Below are 11909 nucleotides of genomic sequence, written 5' to 3'. Positions count from 1 at the left end.
ATACCCTTACACGTTAGATTGGTTACACAAAAAATAAGTATATCGGTTATAACTTACACCCAATAATTTTTCTTTTGATGATGGAGATACTATCTTGTTAATTAATTGATGGTGGCCCATAACTTCATTAAACAAATGGAAATTGTATTAGGTTGAGGTTATAATTTGGACATATGGAAAAATAGGTGGACAAATAAGGAAAGTCGTTAAAAAATAATCTAAGTCGGTCTACTTTTTAGTATTTGTGTCAATAATTCATGATTAACATTTTAACGCTCAATTTATAATTGTTTGTCAATTATAATCTAAAATTACATAAGAAAAGTAATCATTCACATGGTTTTTTTCATAAAAAATACGATTGCTACTACAAATCAATGACATACTTGTCACTAACTAACAATAACAATGACGTTAAAAACAATGACGTGAGTGTCTGTCTGTCTGAAGGCTGATTATAATGTTGACCGAGTTTATTTAAATATAAAAAATGAGCTGGAACTGAGCTTTGAAGCCCAATTTAATACCTTGGGTTGGGTTTCAAATCCTCCGCTCCTATCTTCAATCCATCCTGATGGACCCAAGGCCCATGAGAAAGAGCCCAGGCCCGTTAGAAGCCTTAAGTTGAGTTGACAACATCGTCTCCATCTCCGAGCACTGAAACTGAAAACTCGAGGTTCGACTTCGATGGCTCAGATTCCCAACTTAGACAATGCTCCTCTCAATCTCACGTCCCTCAGGTACGCACTCATTTCAAACTCACAAAATTCATATAATTAATTTCTAATTATTATTAATTTTCTTATACTTGTTTTCTTTTTTTGGTGATATTGTCATGCAACAGAGAACAGTCTCAGAAGGAGCTCGTAAACATCCTCAAGAATGTGAGCTCGAGCTCCACACCTCCTTCTTATAAATTTAATTTCCCGTTAAAATTCCAAAATTCGCTCTGCTTTTTTTTTTTTTTTTTTTTTCCTAAAAGCTTTTGCATTGAATTTGATTCATTACTGTTCTGGAATTTGTAGATTCGAGGAAGGAAGTGTTTGGTCATCGATCCGAAGCTCAGCGGCTCTATCTCATTGATCATCCAGACTGCACTTCTCAAAGTAAGTCTATTAGACTGTTTGTTTCCATAGAAATTTAAATTATTTTTCTTGTTCTGTGTAATTGACAAGGTTATTTGATGTGTTTTTCATGCTTTTTAAGCTAAAATTAATGTGAAATTTGATTTTTATTTTTATTTTTCGGTAAAACAACTGTTATGTTCAGCCAAAATGAGCAGAGCTGTAATGACCGAAACTCTTTAGTGACAATTAAGGTTGTAATTACTTTTACTGATACTTACAAACAGGAAAATGGAGTTGAATTGCGACATCTATCGGCTGATCCAATTCAAACCGACTGTTCCAAAGTGGTTTACCTTGTCCGTTCTCAGCTCAGTTTGATGAAATTCATTAGTTCGCATGTTCATAATGATATATCGAAAGGACTACAGAGAGAGTACTATGTTTATTTTGTCCCTCGCCGTGCAGTTGGTTGTGAGAAGGTGAGCATGCCTTGGCTATTATAAATCCACTTTTTCAGCATACATTATAGGTTCCGAATTCGGGGGACGCAGTGTGCATAAATATGAGTATTGGATTCTGAAAAATGTCATTTTGGTCTTTCAGATCCTTGAGGAGGAAAAAGTCCATCACTTGTTGACTATAGGGGAGTACCCACTATACATTGTTCCTTTGGACGAGGATGTTTTGTCATTTGAACTTGATCTTTCTCACAAAGTATTATAGCAACTCCTTAATTCTTATTTGTAGATTTATTTTAATTATTTTTATTTGAGCTTCAGGTGTTCAGAATTTGGTCTACACTATTTGATTTATATGCCTATACTTTAACTTTTTTTTTTTTGGGTGTTTGCATGGTAGGAATGCCTAGTTGATGGTGATACAAGTTCACTTTGGCATATTGCAAAAGCCATTCACAAGCTTGAGGTTGTATAAAATACATATTCAGCTATTTCACGTGTCATTTCTTCTCTTTTAAGTGTATTTATTTGATCTATTTTAATCATATAAAGATGAAGCTGTTCATCACATATATACATATATATATATAAACTTATATAATAATGATACAGTAAACTTGTCTTTGGTGTAAAACACTGTTATGATTGTACCCATATATTTTGCTTCCATTTACTCTAGTTCTTGTTCTTTGCTTGTAGCTGAAAATTATGGCTTGTTTATTGTTTTACAGTTTTCTTTTGGGGTGATTCCAAATGTGAGGGCGAAAGGCAAATCATCGGTACGTGTTGCTGACATTCTAAACCGCATGCAAGCAGAGGAACCGGTTAACTCACCTGATGTAATTATGCATGACTTTTAGCTCCTATTACACTTTGTATACTCTATTTACTAGAAAGAGTAAATGTATTCATAAGCCTCCACTGATCTATCGCTTGTGGCTTCAGATGGTTGTTCCAGAGATAAATACTGTCATCCTTTTAGATAGGGAGGTAAATCTCTCTCTCTCTCTCTCTCTCTCTCTCTCTCTCTCTCTCTCTCTCTATCTCTCCCTCTCTTCTCTGTGTGTGTGTTTCATTGTCAATTTGTCATCAAATGACATGATCTAGGTTGCAATGCACTTTTTATACGTTTCAATGGCAAATAACTTTTTATGACGCAATCATAGTATGAATTGTGGTTTTTGCTTAAAATTGACCATTCTTTGGATGTAGGTGGACATGGTTACTCCCATGTGTACACAATTAACATATGAGGGACTTCTGGATGAGGTAAGCCATTATAAAAAACTGGAGGAATATTTTATGCATTGAAAAAGATCAATTACATGGCATGGCATGACAAAAAGCTGCATGAGTATGATAGGTATAGCAAGAATGTGTGAAAATTTTGAGTTGCTCATAGGTTTTGTCATCGGGATTGTCGCCGTAATAGTTCAATAGGCATAGTAAAAAGCAGAAAAAAAAAAAAAGAATGCAAGTTTTTCCAATAACTTCAATCGTTGGTATGGCTTTTTCTTTCTTCTTTTTTCTGAAAAAAAAAAAAAAAAACTTTTCTTCCTATCTAGTCTGATTAACTAATTACCTAGATTTGTAAGCCAACTGAACCTCTAGTAGTATGGGCATTTAAAAGCTGATTTTTGTTTGCTAAATCTTTCACGAGAAACTTTATTCTTTGCTGAATGGAAAATGAAGGACAATTGTTGTTTTTGGTAATCTGAATTAGTTGTAAGCTATCCCTAATAGTTTCAGTGCAGCTTCTGTGTATCAATAATGGTTCTGTGGAGCTTGATGCATCCATCATGGGTGTCCAACAAGAGGGAAAGAAGATGAAAGTTCCACTTAATTCAAGGTGATTCATTTTTTTTTTTTTGATAGACTTGTTATGTAATGCAAGGGCATCCTGCTTCAATCACACATATGTCATATTGTCGATGCCTTCTCTTTTCCTACTCTCCCTTTTTCTTGCCTATTGGTTCAATTTTGCATTTTACAAATATTTCTTGAGCAGCTGGTTTTCGGTTCTGTAAAATGCTGCTAGATACCTTTGCATATTATATAAGGAAATAACATATTATTGAGAATGAATCAATATATCTTGGTATGATAATTCGGTTGATAGTGTTCATTCAGTTGTTAATTGACTTTATTTGAATTTTTTGTTTTTAGTTTGTGTATTTGATGGACTGCTTGTTCACTTCTAATGGAAATTGTTCATTTTCTATAAAAATATATTTGTCTATTTCTTAAAAAAAAAAAAAAAATCTTGGTATGATGACCGTTCACTACTAATATAGCATCTGTTGATTGGGTTTTGCATTAGGACATTTTCCAGATATTTTACATGCTCATTGAAGTCTCTTTGTACATCCATAACAGTTGTTGGTCTCAAGCTGTTTTCTTTCAATCATTTTGTTCTTCTTAGTTTTTCTTTCTTTTCATATTTGTTTACTATGTATGGTATTAATTACAGTGACAAGCTGTTTAAAGAGATACGGGATCTCAACTTCGAAGTTGTTGTCCAGGTTGATCTATATTCACTGGTTTAAATTGTTCTTTTTGTTTCTCTTTCCAAATCTATCTCTTCTAAGTTCTTGTTAAAAATGAAATCACATCCTTGGAGTTCCATTTCTTAGTTGCTACCTGCAGTATGATTGCAGATTCTACGTCAAAAAGCAACATCCATGAAGCAGGACTACACTGAGGTGACTTCCAATGTAAGTGAATGTCTTAAGAGTTGAACACTTTGCCTTCTGCACTCATAAGATGATCAGGTGTCAACTCGATTTTCTGTTCATGGACCCTATTGCCAAAATCCATTTGTTCTAATGGAGTGTTATATAATAATGCATATAGAACCAGACAGTTTCTGAATTGAAGGACTTTGTCAAAAAGCTGAACTCATTGCCAGAAATGACTGTAAGTAATTCTTTAATTCTTTTTAGGAGTTCATCTGGGGAGTTTCTGCTCATTTTCTGATTTTCTGCAAATTATTGCTTTAGAGGCACATAAATCTTGCTCAGCATCTGTCAACATTCACTTCAAAGCCATCATTTCTTGGACAACTTGACATGGAACACACAATTGTTGAGGCTCAGAGTTATGACATGTAAGCTGAATTTTGGTTATTATTATGAAAATTACATGTTTGGACATTTGTATGCTTCACATTTTCATGACTTGCATGCATGAAAGTGATATAGTTGATGAATACAGATGCTTTGAGTACATTGAAGAAATGATCCATAAGCAGGAGCCTCTTGTAAATGTCCTACGTCTTCTCATCTTATTTTCTATTACAAATTCTGGGTTGCCTAAAAAGAATTTTGACTATTTGAGGCAAGGAACTGCACTCATCGTATTATATTTCAATTTAATCTTTTTGGTTTAATATCATATATTAAATTACTTTTGCCTTTTTGGTTTAGGAGAGAACTCCTCCATAGTTATGGATTTGAGCACATGGTTACATTGAATAATTTAGAGAAAGCTGGATTGCTTAAAAAACAGGTTCATTTTTATTTTACCCTAATACAATAATCCACAAGTTTCTTTGCATAATTTAGTAACTGGTGAATGAATTTTTAAATGGAAAAAAGAATAAAGGATTCATTGTACATCATCTGAACCTTGCAGGAGTCAAAAAGCAACTGGCTGACAGTTAAGCGTGCCCTACAACTTGTAGTTGAAGACACTGACACTGCAAAGTATTATTCCCCTTGATTTCTGAACTGCTTTTCATATGTGCTTATGTTTATATGGACTAGCATGGTCATTCCTTCCCTGGCCAAAAAAAAAAAGCATGGTCATTCCTTTTATAATTTTACATTTATTTTATATGTTCATGAAGTTTGGTTAAGATTTTTTTGAAAGTTGTGATGTTTGTTCCCGTTCTTCTCTCAAGTAGCAAATTAAATGTGAAATATGATTATGAATGATACCATGGAATGGTTAAAATTGTATCATGCAATTTGGTTATAAATGTACTTTATTCAGCTAGTTTACAATTCATATCTATCAAGCTGTTTTGTGGTTTTGTTGACACTGTTTGTTATATGGTTATTTAATGTGTAATAATTTCTACTGTTCTAGCCAGTCAAAGTAATTATTTAGTATTTTGTTTAACTCTATTTTTCTTATAATCTGATGTCTTTTTGACTAACTTTTGAGGCCATTTTATTGTATCACAGCCCCAATGATATTGCCTATGTCTTTTCTGGATATGCACCTCTAAGCATTCGCCTTGTCCAGCATGCTGTTCGGTCTGGATGGTGAGCCTAATTCCTTGACTGATAAAATAGCTAGTGTTCTTTGCTTGTTTGTTCGTTTTTTTTTTTCTCAATAAAACTCATCAATTCTTCTTCACCATGATATATGCCTTTTGTTATCATCTAACTCTTGGAAAACCACTGGAAATGAGGAAAATGTAATAAATATGTTTTCTGGTTCTACTTCTTAAGTTTGTAATAAGGGCCCTAACATTCTAGCTTATTCAAGATCCAAGCAAGTTCAGTGTGATTGATGGAGACTAAAGTACTCATGCAAAGTGGAACACTTGGTCCCTGCATTTTATTGTATGTTAAAGGTCTATTAATTCAGTCAACTTGGTTGGAACTTTTTTATCTATAGAATAGAGTTTCCATGGAGTGATATTCTGATAATACAGGACAGTTTCTTGGTGTCAGAGTATGAACCACACTTGCCCCCTATACACAATTTACCTTCTTTCCTTGAGAAATTCATTACACCAGTCTAGTTTATTAGATACAGACTGCCTTTGTTCATGTTATATGATATCTAGGCCTCTCTTAGTGGAAACTTCTGTAGAGTTTTTGCTAAAGTTTTTAAATTTTGCAATGGAGGATTACAACTTCTTGTGTAAATAAGGCTTGCACAAAAAAAAAAAAGAGCCTTTTCTTGGATTGAGATTAAAGTTCTGTGGCTTCTTATATTCAGCTCAAGGCTCATTTGTTTTTCCTTTCTTTTTGTATTGCATCAATTTTGGTGGAAATTTCATGATTGTAAATAGGCACGATGCATATATGTGATTTTTGTGCTCTGTTAAACATGAAAGTTTTGACCCTTCAGGCGTCCTATTGAAGAAATTCTGAAGCTATTACCTGGACCACATTCGGAAACAAAGAGAGTCAGTGCATTTCTCTTGAGTTATTTCTGATTTTTTTTCTTTTTGCTGTATATTTTGCTTACTATTACTTTGTCTCTACATGTGTTTTTTTTATTACATGTTAAACCGCTATTCTGGTGTAATATTTTACAGGGCCGATTCTCAAGCAGCGCATCATTTGACACTTTGCCGGGGGCGGCGTCCGGCAGTATAGACAAGTATGTGTCAACTGGACCTATTTTATAAGACTCTGCTATGGCCTATGAGTACTGTATTTATTGATATTGTGACAGTCTTGTGCTGGGTTGTTTTACACATAAAAATCTGGTTCAGATACAGGCATTATAGTTTGCAGATTGTAGTTGTTGATATTGTGACTTGGGTTGTTTTACACATAAAAAAATGGTTCAGATACAGGCATTATAGTTTGCCGATTGATAGGAAGCAATTTGTAGCTGTAATGTAATTATAAGACCATAATTTTTTCTTATATTTGTCTTATTCGTGATACTGATTTTTTTCTGCAAAAATACTTTGTGAGGGAAGAAATATGGCTAAAAAGCAGTTTACACCATTTGCATTGCTTCTATCAAAGTATTTACTGCAAAATTTTGTTTAGTTGTATGCTAATGTCTCATATTTACTTCATTGTGGCGCTCCTTAATATTCTCCAGGGTAGCTGATGGAAGGCGCTCCCTAGTACTTGTTGTCTTCATTGGAGGTGTAACATTTGCAGAGATTTCTGCTCTTCGATTTCTCAGTTCTCAGGTATGTTAATTGTTTGCACATAAGGAACCTATGATATGTCATTATTTTATACAATTTGGTAGGTGGACGGGTTGAAAGACATTTGTGGAACCATATTATTTGTTCATGTGTTTGGGCTGATTATCCAGATATTTCTGTTCTCTCATTTGTTGTCTTCTTGTTATCCTAATATATACGGTAATTTTGATTTTGTAGGAAGGGATGGCATATGATTTGATAGTTGGGACAACAAAAATTGTTAGTGGCCATAGCTTGACTGAAACATTTGTGGGAAAGTCGGATGACCTGTAAAATTTTGCTTGTTTTATTTTCTTCTATATTCTGCCTCATATGAATAGATCATGAGGCTACTTCATGTGACTTCAAACCGGTGTGGGTTATGCTATGCTGATCAATGTTTTTGTTATTCTAGAGGTTTCTCATATTAATTTAGATGGAGTAATTTAAGCCCTTTCCATATTTTGAACGATTTTGTTTGGTTTGAAGTTTAAACTGACATTGAGGTATTCCTACTTGTATTAAATTTAAGGCTTTAATGTGGCATTAACCGAGAAGCTTACAATTGATTTCTTTACAAGTCTTGGACTCTACAAATGAGCCTCTCATCTCCAAGATTAGAAAACTCACTAAGGCATTCCATTTGTGTGATGTTTAAAGGCGCTTTTGTAGGAAGTTGCTCTTGTTAGAAGCACATAATTTTTTTTTTATATTTTAAACCAGTGTACCCGTAAATTGCCTCCTCAAAAAGGTGTTTATATAATCAAAAAGCACTTTTAGCTATTTCTACCAAACGCTATAATAAGCTTCTAAAAAGGCTTGTAATGAAGTGCTTCAAAGGTGCTTGAACGGGTATGTTAATAGATGGTTCTTTACATGACGATTGACTAATACAAAAATCAAAGAATTCTCACAATTGTTAAATCTGGAAGCAAAAGTTGTCGCTTGAAATGAATACAAATAGAATTTTATACAACGTTTCAGAGACTCCTATAAACAAAGAATTGGTCCCAACTCCACACAAAATGTTGGCAGTCTTACATAAGCCAATTAACGCCAATGTTGCCAAGCCATATAAAGAGTGGGAACTGAGCCAAAGCAATAAAGAGCAAGAGATAATGGTGCTTGCTCGAATCAAAACTCCTCACCTCTGCAAAAAGAACTCTCTTCATAGTCTTCACCAAGAAGACTCCCATGCATAAACAGGTCCAGGGCATTAAAAAATAGTATGAGTAACTCCACATAATCCGTCCAAGTACAGCCAAGCACAACCCAGTGAAAGTATACCCTGCATATGCCACAATGTCTAGCAAGGGTGCCTCACCACTGCCCAATGACAACAATGTAACTTTCAGCAGTAAAACCTGCAAAACCCAGCCAAGCAATCCCTTGATGAACATCCAGTTCAGAGCCTCAGGGCTAAACCTGGCAATAAACAAAAAACCTATTTTAAGAGATCATGAGTGCTAAGAGAGATAAGAGTTTCTGACTTTAAAAGGTTGAAATACCAAAAACATGACTAAAACACACACAAAATTAATCCCCTCAAAGAAAACTTCAATTTAACCATGATGCAGTCAGGAACCTGAGGAAGCCGATCCACACTCATAACAAAGCAGTGATAACAAAATCTTTTGGCAGCTGAGGTAAAGAGCCACTAGCTAATTGTTTCAGATTGATGTCTAACTGAAAGATATTGCTTTCTCTTAAGAAATAAAAACTAACAGTTTTACTCTCCATCGGGAAAAGGCATAATATTAACAAAATACAAGAATATTCAACTCACGTCTAAAGCAAAGATAAACTTAATTTTCATTGTTATTTGAAAACGATTCAGATCACAGCATCAACCTGAATAAAAGAGGAAACTGCTTAAAGTAACATCTAGAAATTTCATAACTTACTTTCCATGAAGACCCAATGAGAAGCCAGCCAGAACCACACAGGTACCAAATGCCATAAATGGAATGTATAGGTCTGGTGCATTGATGTCATAAATGGGGGGTTTATAAGAAAGCCTGCCTCCTACTGGCTCAGTTATTCGTGTCCAATGGCCCTAAAAAAGCAGGGAGGGGAAAGATTAGTTGTATGACAGGACAATCTGGTTCGACAAGGAAAGTCCAAAGGTTAGTAGTGCTTACCCTGTGCAAAAATGGAAATAGAACAACCTTCAATTTGTTTCTCACATAATGGTCATTCACTTGGAAGTAGTATTGAGGATCAGAGAAATACCTACTGATCTGCTCATTTCAACACAAAATAACAGAATAAAGCTAAGAACCTTAAACTAAGTACAAATTTAAAAAGAACTTCTAACATCTAAGAAGAAATAAACAAGGCCATTACAGTTTTAAAGTGGTTCAACACTTCAACATACTTTATATGAGTTAGAGACCAACACAAAATGTTTTATGTAGCATTATAAGATGAAGGCATTATGATATTTCAAATAAGAAAATAATTTATAATTTTCATGGAATTGAAATAGTCTAATAGATATAGCAGGGCTTAGCAACATCTCCATAAAAACCTCCAACTTGCAAATCAGGCCACTATGTACAATACAATAGACAATCAAATTAACATGGAGAATCAAACTTTCAACCCAATCAAAGAGCTACGGAAGATAAAGAGAAAAGGAATGGAACTGGATCAAGCCTTTCCAAAGCATCATCTAATATGGTACTGATCATAAGACATCATTGGAATCATACTTCCCATAAAACCATGTCATACCAAATTAAAAGCAAGTCAATCTAAGAAAACCTAGGACACAGATTGATTCTGGTGAACATGCTATTTGCTAGCATAACCTTCCAAATCTTCATTAGAATTTGCAGATAATAACACTTGAATAAAAAAAATTTGTAATTTTACCAAATAAGAGCTACAAGGTAATAGAATAATAGTACATATCCTTATCTTTTATAGTTTAACCCAGATCATATCCTTTGTGCTACTTACATTGCTTTGTACATACTCAGAGCTTGATCCTAAGATTTTCTCTCCATATGCACCCAATCCACCTCGGATAAGTCCCGAACTGGCACCATAAAGTGTATTTCCAAAAGGATTAGGCTGCGAATTTTCAGGTGGTCTTGAAACCCCAGGCTGAGTTCCCACACTATTGTACATTTCTGTAATTAAACACACACACACACACACACACACACACACACACACACACACAATGCAGTCAGATCAAGATTGCTTCAATGATAATGGACCTAGCACACAAGACTTCACCAGTGATAAGTATCTCTAATTAAAGTCAATCAAGGAATTTACTAATTCTAATTGCAACCATATTTTTGCACTCCGAAATAATTCCAGCATTGTCAGTCACGTATCTATCAGTAAGCCTCATATTTCTACCACCTAGCACAAGACTTGTGTAATGCCTTAAATAGAGAAACCCATCTCCAAGAAAAGTGAGAATTTTTGTTTCCGTAGTATCTATAATATAAAGTACAAAATTTGAAATCCCTAGCTTATCAATTTGGTGCATTTACAGTGAAATCCAAATCCCTCTTTAAAAGAATAAAAAAAAAAATTGAGATAAATTAAATGCTGAACAATCCCATAAAGATTAAAGTGAATCAAACACTAAATATCAAATTATACAAAATATGTGAATGCCAACACAAACAGCCCCTCCAAATCCATTTCAAAATTACATCATGTAAACCAGCTCTTTTTAAATAAAAACCAAGATCTTCTGCCAAACCTATCGAACCCAAAATATAATGAATCTAAGAATTAACCAATTCAATCCCAAAATCACCCCCATTTTGAAACCCTAAAAGGCCTAATTACCTAAGAAAGAAACAGTGACGAATACCAAAGCGACGTAAGTCCGAAGTTCAGAAGAAGCGAGAACTAAGAACAGCGCACAAGTTCAGAAGGAATCAATGAAAAGATTTCAATGCAAATCGAAAATCATACTGACTGGTGACTTCGCAGATTGACTCTTCGTCGAGCGCAGGTTCTCCGTTCTTGTGGTGGTGGTGGTTGGCTGAAGACTAGAGAGAGACGGTGAGTCGGTGAACGAGATTGAAGAGAGAGACGGCTTTATAATGACCGGTTTAACCCTATAAAAACTGAAAATTTACTTTAAAGAAATGGGTTATATGGGCCGGGTTGGAAACGGGTTTAGAGAGTAGTTTTTTTTTTTTTTGGTAATCGTGGATGTCGTAGACCATCATTCGCGCACTAAATTAATCTCTTAAGCCGGTCAAACCGTCAAAGGCAAGCAATCCACGATAGGCCTAGGGGATTCACAAGGAATTTTACTTTTCTTTCTGCCTGACTCTAAGGGTCGAACTGAATACTCGAATTCGAATGTCTAAGTTTACAGCTCCAAAAGAATAATTATTTTCGATTGCGTAAAAAACAGCTTGTTTTTCAATTATGTTTGACGGGTTGATCAGAATTCGTTTATACTCAACACAAACTTCAAATTCTTGGAGCTAGTTGGGAAGGTGTAGGTAAAGGATT

At 34.6% G+C, this 11909-nt stretch overlaps 2 protein-coding genes across 7 annotated transcripts; one reads left to right on the top strand and one right to left on the bottom strand.

Moving 5' to 3' along the window:
* The first annotated feature begins 622 nt into the window (after window positions 1-622).
* Window positions 623-7958, top strand: ATVPS33 (Sec1/munc18-like (SM) proteins superfamily). Of its 3 annotated transcripts, XM_086235377.1 has the most exons (22): window positions 623-740; window positions 845-884; window positions 1026-1106; window positions 1352-1546; window positions 1671-1781; window positions 1926-1991; window positions 2257-2364; window positions 2471-2515; window positions 2738-2794; window positions 3280-3374; window positions 3996-4047; window positions 4183-4239; window positions 4379-4441; window positions 4525-4631; window positions 4739-4861; window positions 4951-5032; window positions 5159-5229; window positions 5713-5793; window positions 6611-6668; window positions 6801-6865; window positions 7322-7415; window positions 7611-7958. In XM_086235377.1, exons 1-22 carry the CDS (start codon window positions 688-690, stop codon window positions 7704-7706), a joined length of 1800 nt encoding a protein of 599 aa, XP_086091503.1. In that variant the 5' UTR covers window positions 623-687; the 3' UTR covers window positions 7707-7958. The 3 variants fall into 3 exon arrangements, with proteins under 3 accessions (XP_086091503.1, XP_086091504.1, XP_086091505.1); XM_086235378.1 differs by lacking the exon at window positions 4739-4861; XM_086235379.1 differs by lacking the exons at window positions 4739-4861; window positions 4951-5032; window positions 5159-5229.
* Window positions 7959-8251: 293 nt separating this feature from the next.
* On the bottom strand, window positions 8252-11507 carry LOC147290267 (uncharacterized). 4 transcript variants are annotated; one of them, XM_086236740.1, is made up of 5 exons: window positions 11362-11507; window positions 10377-10549; window positions 9554-9652; window positions 9317-9468; window positions 8252-8837 (listed from the first exon to the last, which is right to left on the bottom strand). In XM_086236740.1, the coding sequence occupies exons 2-5, from the start codon at window positions 10545-10547 to the stop codon at window positions 8450-8452; spliced, it is 810 nt and encodes a 269-aa protein (XP_086092866.1). In that variant the 5' UTR covers window positions 10548-10549; window positions 11362-11507; the 3' UTR covers window positions 8252-8449. The 4 variants fall into 4 exon arrangements, with proteins under 4 accessions (XP_086092866.1, XP_086092868.1, XP_086092865.1 ...); XM_086236742.1 differs by having other exon boundaries at window positions 11254-11502; XM_086236739.1 differs by having other exon boundaries at window positions 11229-11501.
* Window positions 11508-11909: the final 402 nt, after the last annotated feature.

Source organism: Dryas octopetala, chromosome 3 (assembly GCF_963921425.1).
Source record: "Dryas octopetala chromosome 3, drDryOcto1.1, whole genome shotgun sequence".
Classification (NCBI taxonomy): Eukaryota; Viridiplantae; Streptophyta; class Magnoliopsida; order Rosales; family Rosaceae; genus Dryas; species Dryas octopetala.
The sequence above is the reverse complement of the archived record's forward strand: the minus strand, read 5'-3'. Positions and strand labels throughout refer to the sequence as shown.